Source organism: Toxotes jaculatrix, chromosome 2 (genome assembly GCF_017976425.1).
Source record: "Toxotes jaculatrix isolate fToxJac2 chromosome 2, fToxJac2.pri, whole genome shotgun sequence".
In the NCBI taxonomy this organism is placed as follows: Eukaryota; Metazoa; Chordata; class Actinopteri; family Toxotidae; genus Toxotes; species Toxotes jaculatrix.
Window position 1 is genome coordinate 15162217 of NC_054395.1, and position 15712 is coordinate 15177928.

General features: G+C 41.7%; 1 protein-coding gene across 8 annotated transcripts in view; it reads right to left on the reverse strand.

Annotated features, from left to right (window-relative positions):
• Positions 1-15712, reverse strand: part of kif1b (kinesin family member 1B) — a 57859-nt gene that overhangs the window by 35694 nt on the left and 6453 nt on the right. For all 8 annotated transcript variants that reach the window (XM_041053734.1, XM_041053718.1, XM_041053715.1 and 5 more), the window contains exons 3-12: positions 5412-5488; positions 5079-5258; positions 3871-3939; positions 3294-3472; positions 2405-2516; positions 1757-1834; positions 1593-1658; positions 972-1047; positions 389-467; positions 128-270 (exon numbers count right to left, since the gene is read on the reverse strand). In XM_041053734.1, coding sequence (XP_040909668.1) covers positions 128-270; positions 389-467; positions 972-1047; positions 1593-1658; positions 1757-1834; positions 2405-2516; positions 3294-3472; positions 3871-3939; positions 5079-5258; positions 5412-5488 — 1059 coding nt within the window. The remainder of the gene's footprint in view (positions 1-127; positions 271-388; positions 468-971; positions 1048-1592; positions 1659-1756; positions 1835-2404; positions 2517-3293; positions 3473-3870; positions 3940-5078; positions 5259-5411; positions 5489-15712) is intronic.

The window sequence follows — 15712 nt, forward strand, 5'->3', positions numbered from 1 at the left end:
TGGATAGCTGAAAGCTATGAGACAGTGATGAAGATAGAAAATTTTGCCAACTTGTGGTAGGCACTGAGAGAGAATGTAGAAGCCATGTGGCTGCAGATACGGCTTGCTGTGATAGCATAAAACTCACTGTCCAGGATGTCTCCCAGGCCCTGGGCACGGAGCAGCTCCTTCAGTCGAGCCACTTCATCCTTAAGATCACGCACCAGCTTATTGTTGGGATCCTCATTGATGACAGCATTGCATTTGATGTTCTTGGCCCGGTCAGCGTAGCTAAAATTCATAATAACAATTATGTGGAAGGGCTTGAAAACCTAAATAAACTGGAGTGCAAACAACTAAGCGGAATGATGTTGTAAGTTATTATCTAATTGCTGAATGCAATCTTTACCGGAGTGTGCTGAGAGTTTCATCGTAGTTAATATCTGCAGGACTGAGGGCAGCTACCATAGCTGTTCTGGAGTTTCCACCTGATAACAAAAGATCGGTAGAGGTGTCAATTATATGACAAATGAATGTGAAAGTTATAAATTACAAGATTTCCATTGCACTGTAAAGTAAAAATGCTCAGCTCAGAATAAAACCACACTAAAGCAAAATGATTGCTGAATACCAATTCCACTAACGTAAGACTTCACTCTCATTAGGCTTCTCTGCTATGTACTCCATGTGCCAGCGAAGATTGAAGACACCCTGTACACTTCTCCTGCACATGTCTGAACCGAGGAGATGAGTGTGCTTGTCTAGTTTGGTTGAAATACAGTCTGCTGACCGTGTTCTTCTTAAATTGGCAGACAGTAATGTATACTAGCTACAGTTTTTTTTTTTTTTACCCCCACTTCATATTACAGGATACAGATGGTTCCATTTTCCTGCTGTCCAGGAATAAGGACCTCACTATATAGTTCACATGCATAAGTTTCACACTTTGCCATTAGTAAAGGATGTTTATTAGGTGATATTAATGTTCATACCCAGGTTCTCCCTCAGCAGCCATGTCAGAACAGAGTCTCTGTATGGGATGAAGTCAGTCTTCTTCTTCTTCTTGCTCTGTGGAAATTAAAACATTCATTTGGCTGGCAGAAAAAAATGACACATGACAATATAAAGCTTTTTATTTTAAGAGTGAATAGTAGGAATGGCAGTATTAAGATGTACCCTCATATGTAATCCCTCATATGTAATGGACAAGTGGTCACGTAAAATGAGTACAGGCCTGATCTGATGCCCTTTTGCTACTGTGCGAGGCTTTTATCGTGCATGACGCCAAAAACATACAGCACTTAAGTGATAAAATTGTAGCAACTTAAATACTGCACATGGCAAAAGGCTGTCAAATCTGCCTCATGGGAGGAATCGTAGGTTAGTGGTTGAGCTGTCAAAGGGTTTACCTTGCTGGTACAGTTATCCTGTGTAAGCAAGCATTACAAGGACAAGAGAAGAGAAAACAGAAGGGCAGAAATTACAGCATGCCAGGCTACAAACATTAACTCCTTGAGAAGACAGGGTGAAGTTGTAGAGGGTAAGAGATAGGCTTAAAAGGAGGAGGACGAGGAGAGAAAAGAAAGAAAAAGAAACAAACATAAAACACTCACCACTTCAGCCAAGGCAGAGATAACCTTTCCTAATGTGGTGAGAGATTTGTTGATGTTTGCTCCCTCCTGCAAACACAGACAAAAAAAAAAATATTGTTGAAGAGCCATCAAGTTAATGCTGGTCCATTTGCAGCTGCTGGGTGTTAAGATAATGGGAGTCTTACCTTTAGCCTGGTACCTTTAGCGCCAGTGGAATCTGCTCGTTCACTGCCTGCCAAGTCTACCAGACTAATTTTACTGACCTGAGGGGAGAAGGCAAATGCATTTTAGATCCATCGAGCTTATAAATAATGTACATGTTAATTATAACAAACTGAGAGAGGATGAGAATTTTACTGAAACAATACCAGCACAAAGCAGTAAACACAAAGTTAACAAAAATGTTGAAATGGTTAACAAACCAAACTATCAATAATATTTCGTGAGAAGTGTAAACACATTTGGACATTGCTGTCAAGTGAGATGCAGCTAGGCAGTACAATCTGATAGAGTGGCTAAATACAATAGGCACTGTGTTTACAGTAACATAGTGGTCTTTGTCCCTCTGCAGTCAGAGGAAATGCTAAAAGTCGAATCTAAAATGGCTCTTTCTTCCCCAGTCACCACGGACTTAAAGGTCCATAGGATAAATGTTGGCCCAAAATCAAAGGAGTAAAGTAAAATAAATCATCTATGAAAAGGAAAACAGTATTAACAAATACACTCCTAACAGTATAGGATCAGAGTCTTAAGTTATAGACATACTTAAGTGTGAACGGTTCACAGTCTAATTTAATAATCAGAAGGCGTCTGTTTTTCTAGTCTCCTCCAACCTTTTCTGTGGAGAGGTCTGTCTCGCTGTCATGTTTCCTCTGTGTGAAGACGATGGTGAAAACAGCATGGGACCTGCTGCTGGTCTCATTCATGTTGGTGGCAGCCACAGTTCTGCAGGTTAGCATATATGGCCATAGTTAGGGAAATACATACACAACAATACGAATGTAACACATTTTTCTGAGCACTTCAATCACTTTTTCCTTTGAAATTATTCTGTATTACTAATGCTAAATTCTTGGTCTTAGCTATTACTGGAGTTATCACCGCTGGGTTTTACGCCTATTAGAGTGAATTGAGGGTGAAGGGATTACTTTGCGTGGCGGAGGTGGATAATACTGGGGAGGACACCAAACACAAATACACAAGGCGCACTAAGGGGGATAGCCACAGGGGAGATACGGGCTTTACACGCCATGCTCTAGAAATAAGCCTTCTGAGTCAGCACAGGAAGATTAAGGCAGGGTTCACTCCTCCCCACAGGAGCTCTCGTGACACAGACACTCACATATACAGTACATTTTATGCATTCAAGCATATACACATATTTCATTTAGAGACACTCACTACCTGCAATAAAGAATCACAGTCATCCAGGTCAAGCTAGACATGTTGTTCTCTTAAAACTTAAGGAAACAACATAGGTAAGATTCTGGTGCTAAAACTAGCCATTCCTTGATTAACACAGATGATCAAGACAAATAAATCTGTGTGATAAGAACGCTTCCTGATCCCAAATCATTCTTATCTTGCCAGTAATTTTCAGTCCAAATGATCTCATTCCTCATTCTTCTAAGGATGTGGGTTATCACATCTTCACAGATATCACCGCCACTATTAGTCCCCTTCCTTCCCTTGATCTCAGCATGATCCCAAGGCTGGGCTCACCTGGCCTTGTTGCCTGCATCCATTAGGTCAGCAATGTCTGTGTAAGAGGTGACTGCCAGCTTGGACAGGTCCTCAACGTAGGGGCCCAGTAGCGGGTGTTCTCGCACTCGTAGGTTCCCTTTGTTCTTGGGATTGAGCAAATCTCGCACCCGCTCACAGTAGATTTCCATGTAACTGACCTAGAAAGAAATTTGCAAAAGTAACACAATATCAGTTCAGGTGCCTTAGGGCAACACTGTAAAGCAGTAACATGAGGCTGAGTAATATAATGAAGATCTGCACAATGTAGATATATTACTATATAGCAGGATTTTTGGCACTCTCACACTATGTTCTTTTTTCCCTGAATATCTGCAGTAGAATCACTCAGTGTTCTGAGACGCATTTGTTTTTCAGTTTGAGGAAAAAGTGCATAATTCAACCAAATAAATAGACTGTGTTAAGGAAATCCATCTTTGAGATTGATGGCCGACTATTACTGGATACATTATTAATAGAAGGCTAGGAGTGGTTTCAAAAGCCAGAGGCAGGGGTTAACAATGGAAGATTACTGATGCCAAAGCAGCCTGAGACTCACCTCTACTGAGTAGGAGAGCTCCTCTTTGTTGCAGTCCTCATTGATTTTCTCAAATAGATCTTCACAGAGCTGAAAGGCAGAAAAAGAAGACATTTTAGAACAAATTAACAGCATGTAGGGAGGCAAAAGGCAAGATGAAAATGGAGGAGATTTGTGGACCACATAAACAAAAACAGGATACAGAGTTCTATACAGATGAACAACATTTTTCTGCAGGGGATGTATCGTTGAACTGCGAGCCGCAAAAAGGAACATTATGTTTGGATGAATAACTTTAAAGCTGATTTTGAGTATGCTTTCATCCAAAACTTAATTTCCAGAAGTCAAATGGTAAGGACAGAATGAGTGGTTTACTTTATGTTTCTAGAAGAGATGTTTCTAGTGTTTGGTGTCACCAGCAAACACATCTCCCGGTGAGGTTGCAGATTGCAACCAACTGAATACCCCTCCCTCATGGGGACCTTCAGGGGCCCCCTGGGTGGCTTTCAGGTAATGTAAAAACATGAAAGGCCCTCTCAAGAGTGAGTGTTTATTTTGTCCATTCTGGGCTACTGCAGAAAACATGGCAGCACAACTCTGTAGATATGAAGGGCTCATTCTAAGCTAATAAAAACACAACGGCTCTCAGTCATTTTTAAAGCAACTCACAGGCTTTTTGTCATATTTCTTGCAGGGCCCTGGTAGTGTCAGGCATATACCATATATATCAATAATGGATTTTAACCAGGTCCATGTTGCCCTTTCTATTCCCATTTTCCTAAACAAAGCAGTGGCTGAAAGAGTAAGCAAGCAAGCAAGACCTCAAAACAGCTGAACTGAGATAAATGAGGATAAGGACATTAAGCTGGCAAAAATCTGCAGAGACAAACACCTATCTCATTACAACAAAGGTAAACAAAAAAAAAATCTCTTCAGTGGATTTGCAGTCTCAACATTCAAGAAGTGGATTGATTTGGTTTAGAATTGTGACCGGAGGGAATGAAGAAAGGACTGGTAGACTGCTAGCTATGAATTATAGAAAGTGACCAAAACAATGACTCAGGGGCTGTGTCTAACATACAAGGATCTAAATGAACAGGACTAGCAAACATTACAGACTATAAGACAAGAGGCTTCACTGAATGCTACTTAAAACACTGGGAAAAGCCAGTGTCTTAACATCTGCTACACAATTCAGTAAATTCAGGAAGACATGTTGTAGAACAAACCATGGGAATGATTCCCTCCTGCCCCTCCTCCTGCTTGCCCATCATGGTATAGGATTTGCCAGCTCCTGTCTGGCCATAGGCAAAGATGCAGACATTGTAGCCCTCAAAAGCGTGCTGCAGCATTTCTTTGCCAATGTCATTGTACACAAGGTTCTGTGATGCGAAGCTGGGATCTTCGGGCTGTTGAAAAGACAGAGAAATTACTTAAAATGTATAGAATTACATTAAACGTAGCATTTCAAACGGACAATATAAGTCTAATCATATTTAGATTTCATGAATTCCTCCTCTCATTACACTGGACAGGGAAAAAGAGAAAATGCTGAAACTCACCGTAGTGTGTGACCAGTAGGAGTAATCAAAACTGAAGGTCTTTGCTGGTTCCTTTGGGGCTTTGGGGTTGAGAATAGCTGTGGGGGAGGAACAAAATTAGTAATGTGGTTGATAACATCTGGTTTGAATGTGAATATGCGATAAAAACTACTCCTCTGCTCTTTAGTGTCATTTAACCGCCTCCTCAAGTTAATTACTTTACGATATGTCATCTATTGAATTACTGGATTCAATTTTGAAATGGGGGGAATATGTAGTTTAAAGACATTCAAAAATTAATTAAGATTATCAACAGATTACCCAGTGAGCCCAATCCAGAAACACACATGCAGCATGCTCTCCTGAACACCCTGAACGACAGATACACAAAGATGGACAGTAAAAACTTCAATGATTTTTTGACGACCCACCAATGTGGTTGCCCACTGCGACTTTGTCCTGGTAGGCCAGTCTGACTATGGCACAGGGGAGGGGGGAGGGGGGATGGGGACCCAAGAGTGCATTTCCTTGTTTCTTACTTTAAGGTTTGATACCCCGACTTTCTGGTAATATGCTTCCTCTTATTTGTTAGGAGCATGAATTTGTTAATTTGCCAATTCTTACATCTTTGGCCCTTTAAGCAAGTCCTTCTACCAAAAATCAAGTATATACCAAAAGTAGTTTCTGTGCAGGAAGTTTAGACAACAAACTAGCCACTGAAATGAAAGCTTGTATGTTGGCCTTGTGGTTTCTTTGCGTGCCTACTGCAGCCTTCTTTTTTTTCTGTTTGCACATTCACTTTCTCTTGTTTGCTTATTTGCTTTACCTCACTCTTAGACTGTTTACTTGTTTAAATGTCAGTAACAAGCAACAAAACTCTCATTCATGTATTTCTTCTAGTCTTTAAAATAACAAACAAAATGTTGCATTTAAAAAAAAGAAACAAAAAAAAATCTAAATGCACCAAATTAACAGACTAATCATTTTTATCCCTGTTGGCAAATAGTGGTTCTTTTAAGATCCCGTTCCTCAATCCAAGCACTAACAGTGATATATTTGGATCTGAAAGTCACATGAACCAGCAGCGGACTATGAGCCATTTGGTTTTTTGAGAACTGCAACTGTGTTTTACCAAACACGCCATCTTTAATCAGTGTTTTCACTCATCGCGTGCACAGATAACACAGCAAAATGATTAGCAATATAGAGTTTGAGTAATAACACATGTAGCCTACGCCTATTGCCCCACCTTCCCCGGTTTTATCAGCAAAAGGCATGACGACACAATATTTCCGCACTACCCAGCCCTTCCCTGTGGCCACACATACATTTCTTAATGAACAAGAATCTGCAGCCATGCCTGGTATGTCATTCCTCTCAATCATGCTTGCTGGTACCCCTGGGACTAGTGTTCAAGCTTTCCACACCGTGCACAGGATATGTGACGGGGAGAGAGGAGGAGACTTCACTGTAGGATATTTGTAGATATCTGTACCCTAGTTGTTCCTCAAATTCCCCTCTTAAACAAACTCCTATTGACCGAAGCTGCATTGTGACAGGGGCAAAGGAGAGAGTTTGCTCAGGCTAGATGAACAAATGCACATCTCCACCTTTAGAAGTGAGGGGGGAAGTGGAGAGGAAGGACTGAGAAAGAGGCTAGTGAAAAAAAAAAACGGCTGTGCTCAACGGCCTAGCAACAATCCAAACAGTGCAACAATAGAAACCAAAGGCAGGGCGAATGGAAAACTGTGTAATCTTCATCTTAGTAAGAACAATATAATCTGTATTTAGAGCATTTTCTCGCTTTACAAGCAAATCTCCAGTGTGAGCCACAAAGCATTAATTAGCTTTGGTTCATGCAAATTCTCTGCTTCGCTAATGGGCAAATTAAAGCCAGGTCTGCCTCCTTGACATGAGGGTGCTTCAGAGGCTTTTGCATCAAGATGGCCCAGGCAGAGTGCCTTATGCGTTCGGAGGATTTCAGCACACTTATCAATAATGCAGGAGATGTGGAGAGACAGGGATTGCATATCGCCCTCCACGGGTCACATGCTGACAGAAAAAGCACAGTGTGTCCTCAGACACCAGAACACTAACTGCTTCATGCTAAATATGTGATGATTATAGCGACTGTCATTGTACTGAAACTCAGGTAGCTACAAGCCCGCACAGGTAGAAACAATGGACCTGTTTGGACCCCCCCCCCCCCCCCCCCTACTACCTTCAAACAGGTTAAGGTGCACAAGCGGAGAAGCAGCTTCCATACTGGGCACTGGAAGAGGATACAGCAGGACAGGTGGCTAAATAAAGCCCAATTTCACCTTTGACCTGCCTCCAAAGGGAAATGTGAGCCAGGGCATGAAGAAACGAAGGGGGCTTTAGGTTACGAGTGCCCCTCTTCCCCTTTCCTGGAACAATCTACAGTGGCTATTAACGAAGGGGCAGCCTAAGCTCTGATTCAGTGTCAATGAGGCTACTAAGCAGTAAAAACAGAAAGATGATGAGAGAGTGCCACGTGTGAGACATTTGGACAGTGGGATGCCCATGACAGGCCAGCAGACAAGCAGAGTGTGACAAACTAACCTTAGTGGGAATCACAGCTGTGACATGATGTGAGCCTTCTAATCTCTGAGCCTGTTAATTTCCCCTGTTTGGTCATGGGCCCTCATCAGAGACAGGGGTGGGTGTTTTAGTGTAAAAATGTATCCAGGCACAGGACAACTACATGGTAGCAGTTAGCGAGAGACTGCTCAATTGCCAAAGGTGAATCATGCTCACGACGTGGCATGATTGTCTCATTCGACTGCCCACCCATTGCTCTCACAGCAGACAGCTGCTTCGCCGATGTCGTCCTTTCAGTGCGTCATAAGGGTCTCTCATGTAAAAGTCTATAAAACTATACTGAAGGGAAAGATGAACAAACTACCATGCAAAGTTGTAACCACTGTTAACTTTGTGTTGAAAGAACGGCACATGGCCTCCCAAGGCATATCCAACCATTGTGCATCATAACACACATCTGCCAAATTGTTGCATCTACATATTACACACAGACGCAGAATGAGGTGAATTTTATCCCCGCCATCTGAGATTAAGTCAATCAGACAGGAGTGGCCCATATATTCCAGCAGGACTAACCTACTTTGTCTCAACTGAATATCAGTCACTGAGTTCACTTTCAGCGCTCGCACCTGTAAATCACACATACAAACAGAACCCATGTGAAACACTAAGGCGTCGATAGTAATAGTCACAAACCCAGATGTCTATGAGGAATTCCTCTGCTTTCCATTTATAGTAAATGTTCCCACCAGAGTCACATCCTGGACTTAAAATGGCAGACACATTCTGCTGCCTAATAAACAACGTCATCGCTGTCTTTCTCAACCATGGCAACAGGTATGGGACCAGATTCTGGTTGCCATAACAACCTCATCTTGACACAGGAGGGGAGGATGCGGCACACTGCGTTCTGTTTTCTCTTGCCTCAAGCATTCCCTGTTACTGCTCTGTAGAAATTATATAGACATAGATAAATTAACTATTTATTAAATAGTGATTTCAGGATTCTAATCATTTAACAATACTGAAACATAGAAAAGGGCACAGAGAAAAAACTTAAGAACTTGTAACTAAGACATTAAGTTACTTATCATGTCAGATTCCATAAGCAATACTGGAAACAACTTTTACAGCACAAAAACCTATTTAATTCATTGTAAACTGAAATTTTCATAACAAGAACATTTTAAAGAAGCACAAAAAAACTGTTCACCATTAAAAACTACTTTTAAGGTAGTACTCTTGGCGAAGGTTCACAATGATTGGCTGCATATCAGGCAACACTAAGCTGAAGGTCTGCAAGCACTAGGTCAGAGATTGAACATTATCAGCTGGAGTGGCCTGGCAGCCGAATGGTTACAGTGAGTGCCACATAACCATAGCATCCACAGTTAGATTATGGCTGAGGACTTTTTGTGGCAAAAAAGACGTCAGTAACAGAGCAACAAAGCGGACTGCTTGATCATAACTGTGTAGCGATCAGGCAGTCAAACAACACTAGACTTCCATTATATAAACGGATGACATGCAAATCTGTGTGGTGGACTACGTAGGAGAAACAATTCTCTCGAGACAAAAAAAATTTAGCCACAACGCCATGCTCAGAGAACAGACAACACGTGGCACATGAGGACAATTCAAATGTTTCAGTATAAAATGCTACAGCTCTGCATTTTCAGTTCCTGTTCCCAAGAATATAGAACCAATAGGATGCTGACGCTCCACAGGAGCTCTCCATTTCAAGGCAGGCTGAACACCAGTTAACTAACCACATCCTTCTGTCTAAAAAACATCACTCAGCTGGTTGTAGCCGGCAGACATTTTGTACTCTAGCGTTCAACATGGGGCCTATAATCCAGCCAGGAAAGCAAAGACACCCCTCAGTAATTGGGTTGTTAGGAGGTCTCTGAGCACCAGATGGGAACTAAAAGCTAGCCCCCATTCACCTGAGACGAGTAGGCATGCAGGGTTTAAAATGGCTGAACATATCAGCCTCCCTCTTCCAGTATCCCTCTAAGAACCTGCTAGCTGTTAGTTCAAACTGATCGATGCCTGTCTGGGATCACAGGGAGGGAATAAGGTCAGTAAATATATGAATTTGTGAAATATAAAGGAAAACAAGTGGATGAACTGCTAAGCAAATCCAGGCATTCAGAGAACTAAAATCTGTGCAGAAGTTTAATTACCATGTGTGCTTCTTTCAGCGAGAATTTTAATAGCTTCCCCGAGGTCTGTATGTATAGGGGCAGCAGTGTAATGTAACGGCTGACTTCTGAAGAATACTATTTCTCTCAGACGACATTTTCTACTAAATATTGTTGACACCAGCAGCACCAAGCACGGACCCAACCATATGCACTTAAATCACTGCATATGGAATGATGGGACCATATGATAATTTGAGAAATACATACACTGTGATTTAAATGTTGACTAACCGCCTTACTGTTTGTGTTCCCCGTACTATCACCATGTCAAGAGAGAAACTGATGCTCTAATGAGCTCTAATGCTGTGTGTCTCTATACAACATTAGAATCACACGCTTGTGTCACAATTTGTGAATGAGTGGTGCAGCAAAACAGCTGCTGACATTGTCCGATGGTTTCAGCACTGCCACATTAACGCTAATATGGCTGCTCAGGCTTAAATAGAGAGTATGTGGATGGGGCACATGCTGAGGTGGCCACAGAAATGCTGTGTGTGTTGTATCCAGTGTGTTTAGAAGAGTGTGTGTGATGGTTTGGTTGCCAGGGCTGCGGCACAGGTGACAGAGTTGTCACTGGATGCAGCTCAAAGCTGCAGGCTAAAAGTAGTGTCTGAGCACTGCCGTGCACATTTGACAAACAGCTGAGCTTGTCACAGCCACAACACAAGACATACAACATATCCAAAACAGAAACTAACATGTGGTATTTTGATTACAGCCTTGGATACAGTGCACTTTCACGTCTGGTCAGGGAGATGCCTTGTGGCCTTTAATTAAAAAATATCCACACAGCAATTCACTATTCCTCTGATGGGTACTCCTGCCAAAAAACTCTGGAACTCGTCTAGCCAGGAGACGTGACCCTTCACATCAGAATCCATATGACCGTCAGCGACTCAGACAAACTACAACTAACCTTCTGTTAATGTCAACAGTGCACGCTTTCATTTTATCAGATGAGCATCTACATCAGAGTAATTACTGAAACTGTAAAGCAAGACACTTGGTTCATACTAACAAATCCTCAGTTTCTACTCAGAAGGCTGATCACGTAATTTTTCTCTTCCTACTGGGAAAGAGGAGAGGGAAAAAGGCAGGAAGACACCAGAACAATGCACTGAATACGGGGTATTGCAGTTGACAACAGAGCCTGCAAAACACATTAGGTAATCTGTTATGACAAGGCTTTATGTGCCCAGTCCCCTCTATCACAATGACCCTTTTCACTCTGCCGTACCCCCCTCTCTTTTTAGAAAAAGTGACCACCACATTTATTTTAAAAAGAAACTCCAAATGTTTTTGTTGGGAAGTGACTGGAGTCGCCTAAATCTAAACTGTGTATCAAAAACAATGAAAAAAAAAGGTTCAATTTACTATTGTTGTGAAAAAAAAATGTAACACCTTAGAAATATTTAAAACAAAAACAGTAAATGTGTTAACATGCCCCCATGAAATCAGGTTACTTGAAGACTACTGGTTTAAGCAGGAAATCAGAATATATGTTACATGCACTGCAAAATAGCCCATGTTTATCTGCAGCAATCAGAATTAATTCCTACTACCTACTATACTACCATATTTTATTGTATTTGGAGTGACAGTGCGGTAAAAAGACAAGCATGATGTTTTTTCTTCTACTTTGTACCAACTCCATACCCAAAAGTAAAATAGTCCTCATACATTAAAATGGCGATGGATTTCATTGCCTATCTAGCTAGAAAGCAGTGGGAAAGGGCGCTGTCCTGGCCCTTTGTGCCAGCTGTTCCAGCTCTGACTACTGTCTATTTATACAGCAGCAGATGGCGGCTAGAGCTTCACATGCCGACAGACCGTCAGTGACAGGAAGGAATGGAAAGATTTCAGCCGCCCAACCTTTCCGCCAAACTCGTAGCCAAACCATACATTGCTCCCAGCCCACATACACTGATAGCTAGCTAGGGCTGCGAGTGCCTTTTGATATGAGCAGCTCGCACAGACTCACTGAGTCCATTATAACAGAGACTAAAGAGAGGCTTCTAGAAGCCACCAGACAGAGAAAACATGCTAAGCCAGCAGGACTCCATTCAGAAGCTAAACAAACACAGAAGTACAACAAAGACAGAGGGATATCAGGCTGCCTCACAGGTGATGACACGGGGGGTTAAACCCACGAGCACAGAGAACTGGCACAAAATCAGAGCTGAGACAACAATAAATATCCAAATTACATGCTACTGGCATGCAACTGGAATGCCCTGTGTGTCTAACCAAATTCTGGACACATCCAACAACTTGTCAAAAGAATAAATTTGTTGTTTGCACCTCAACATTAACATTAACAAAATGATACAGGATACTCAGAGTTTTCAGCTGTTTTCACAGCTCAAAGAGGCAATTTGCTTCTCATGGATCAGGTCCAAGGAGGATATTCTCTTCTTTGCAGGTGCTGCCTCAAAGGTCAGAGGTCGTTCCCAACACATCCTGTGTCATGGAAAGCTATAGCAATACCTCCACAGTTTTAGACGAGTCCGGTATTTTCCAGTTAAAAATAGCACTAAATGCGTTCACAATTCAAACTTGCCTGTGTTGACCTTTTCTCAATGAACTTTAGGGAAGTGGGTCTGCATGTGACTGATTTCGAAACAAAACTCTTTGGTTATCCACATGTGGGTAATAATAAGTTAATATTATTCACACAGAGAAGACGCCAGAAAATATCAGCATACTGTAAAACTTCTTTGCCACGAAAGAGACGCTGATTCCGACTCTCTAGAAAGCTTTCCAAATGTTAGCCACTGCTGGCTCTCAACAAATTTATAGACCTTGAATTATGATTGAACACTGTCTCAGATTTGTCTCAAAACAGCATACAGATCGTCATTTGATCTGAGCAGAATGGCTGACTGTTGACAACAGTGTAGACCAAGTCGTACAGACAAGGGAAATACAGAGCCCCTTACATTCACTGTTCACAAAAGGGCGCCCATTTTACAGAGCGGTGACCTGGATTTCCTCAACTAGCCCCTGCTCAGAGACTGAGGTCTCACTTTAAATGCTTTCTGCCTTTATGTAAGCATCGTGACATCATGAACACAACACATGGGTCCGTGAAAATCTCACATCTTTTTGTTCAGCCCCCATCTTTAAAATAAAAAGAAAAAACAAGCTGCATCACCTGTCTGTGAAGCCAGAAAACATTAAGGATAAGTGCCGATGCCTCAAGCTAATGTCAGATGACTAACACCTTTTATACAGCATTGTATCTGTGGAGGACAGAAATGACGCATGAATCTGTGTGTGTGTGTGTGTGTGTGTGTGTGTATTTATGTGTATGAGAGTATACTACTGATCTCTGTTTGCTGCACAGAACTCAAACAGCGACAATCCCACTTTGAAGATGCAGAGGATTCCAGTCACCAAACAGATCAAGAGTCAGCCCAGCCTTCTTATTAATTAAGGTTTCAAAAATAATATACCGCCAACCCCCCTCACTTCTGCTCATGAATAATACAAAGTGAGCATCATGCCCACCAACAAGCTACCCGTGCCTGGACTGCAAAGCTCTCCAGTTTTCCCTCTGTATTCAACCCTCAGACTGTGGGAGGAAACCAAACAATACAGTCTGGAAAGAGAGCTGTGTCGGTGAGGGCACAAACAGAAAAAAAAAAAAAAACAACACATTCACTCTCTTGAATGTGGGAAAGTCCAGCCATTTCACCCAGCTCCTGCAATGAACCAAAGAGTAGGTAAGAGGAGCAAGCCAGGAGTGCCATAACATTTTAAAACAAACACACCATTATCTGTCGTTTCAGCCCCTGCTTTCATCATCAAGTCAGAGATGAATGGTGGAGGATGTGGGCAGCTGTGAGCATACACCGATTTAAAGAGATAAGTGAAAAATCCACCAGGTATGTGGAGAGGATGGCGTGCTGGTAATGAACTGACAATAAAAGAACATTAGGTTCTACTGTAAATGTGTTAGTACACAAATCAATATTCAGCCACACAGGCCCAAATGAGCATGACCTCAGTTAACAAGATGCATGGGCACACACACACACACACACACACACACACACACACACACACACACATTCCTAATTCCCTGTCCTCTACGCACAAAATCAGCTAGTGACCATTTTGTTGTACAGACACTCTCTGTAACCCTTTCAACTGTTTGGGTGCTGCTGTGAAACTGGGACACATTTTAGCAATAGTCTGAACTGCGTTTCACCAGACGATTTTAGCATTGTGTTGTTCCACCTTGTTATGTGAGGGAGGGCGGGTGGTTACCCTTTTATCTCTGGTTATATTATGAACATTAATGGATTTGTTTGGCCTGCAGACCAGCAGCAAATCGAAACTGAGCCCTCTAGGAACAGCTCCCTAAGAGCATCAATATCTTGTTGTTTTTCTGAAGGGATCCATGGTCCACAAAAAAAATTGCCTGAGGAGGATATTTAATTTGAGTCCTGAATTATTTTACCAATAAAAAAAAGACATCCATTGTCATTTTCTGAATTTCTAGTATTAAGGCTCATTTTCCCTAATGTGTTTATTTAAAGAGTAAGTGACACTTACCTCCCTCTAGAAAATTCCTGTGAAAGTGAAACTGCATTCAAAATTAATGAAATGATCTTATCTCTCTCTCTCTCTCTCTCTCTCTCTCTCTCTCTCTCTCTCTCTCTCTCTCTCTCTCTCTCTCTCTCTCTCTCTCTCTCTCTCTCTCTCTCTCTCTCTCTCTCTCTCTCTCTCTCTCTCTCTATATATATATATATATATATATATATATATATATATATATATATATATATATATATATATATATATATATATATATATATATATATACACACACACACACATATGAGAAATGAGAAAGGGGGCAGACATTTTTAGCAGTGGAGGGGCAAATTCCAAGATAATAACTACCCACTGATGGGTGCACATGTTATTGCATTTCTTTTTCTTTTAGCCAAACTGCATGACTGTAATGCATTTCTCAGCTTCCATCATTATGACTGAAATCTCATCGTCTCTAGCCAGGAGAGTGTATGTGATGCCACCTCACGCTGTCCTACACGTGAGTAGTACTCGTGCACGACTTTCACCGTCTCTGCTGCTGTGCCTGCGTTTACATGCCCCCTCCCCCTCTCAAGTCAGCTCCAATCCCATCCTCTCCGCTCATATCCCATATTTTCTGAAAAAGACTCTAGGCTGGAGCTAAGAATGAGCTAAAAACAATGAGGCGAACAGATTTAACAACATCTAATGTATGGGGGGAAAAAATCAATGACAGAAGGTGAGTAGTGGAAGACTGCTTCACACTCATCAGCTAGTAGCTGCATGCTATGTAAGATCCTCTGTAAAGAAACCAGTTGGGCCACAGATTTGACAGAAAAGTGTTTGTAGTTTAACATTGCTTAAGTAAATTGACGGCACGTTAAAGCAAAGGGGCGTCAAGATTCTAATGTTTAAATATGGGCACACTCTTGACAAAAAAAAAAAGACAAAGAAAAAACTGAGTAGGCGGTGATGAAGAGACAACATAAGTTGTGAAGTGAAAACCAAGAG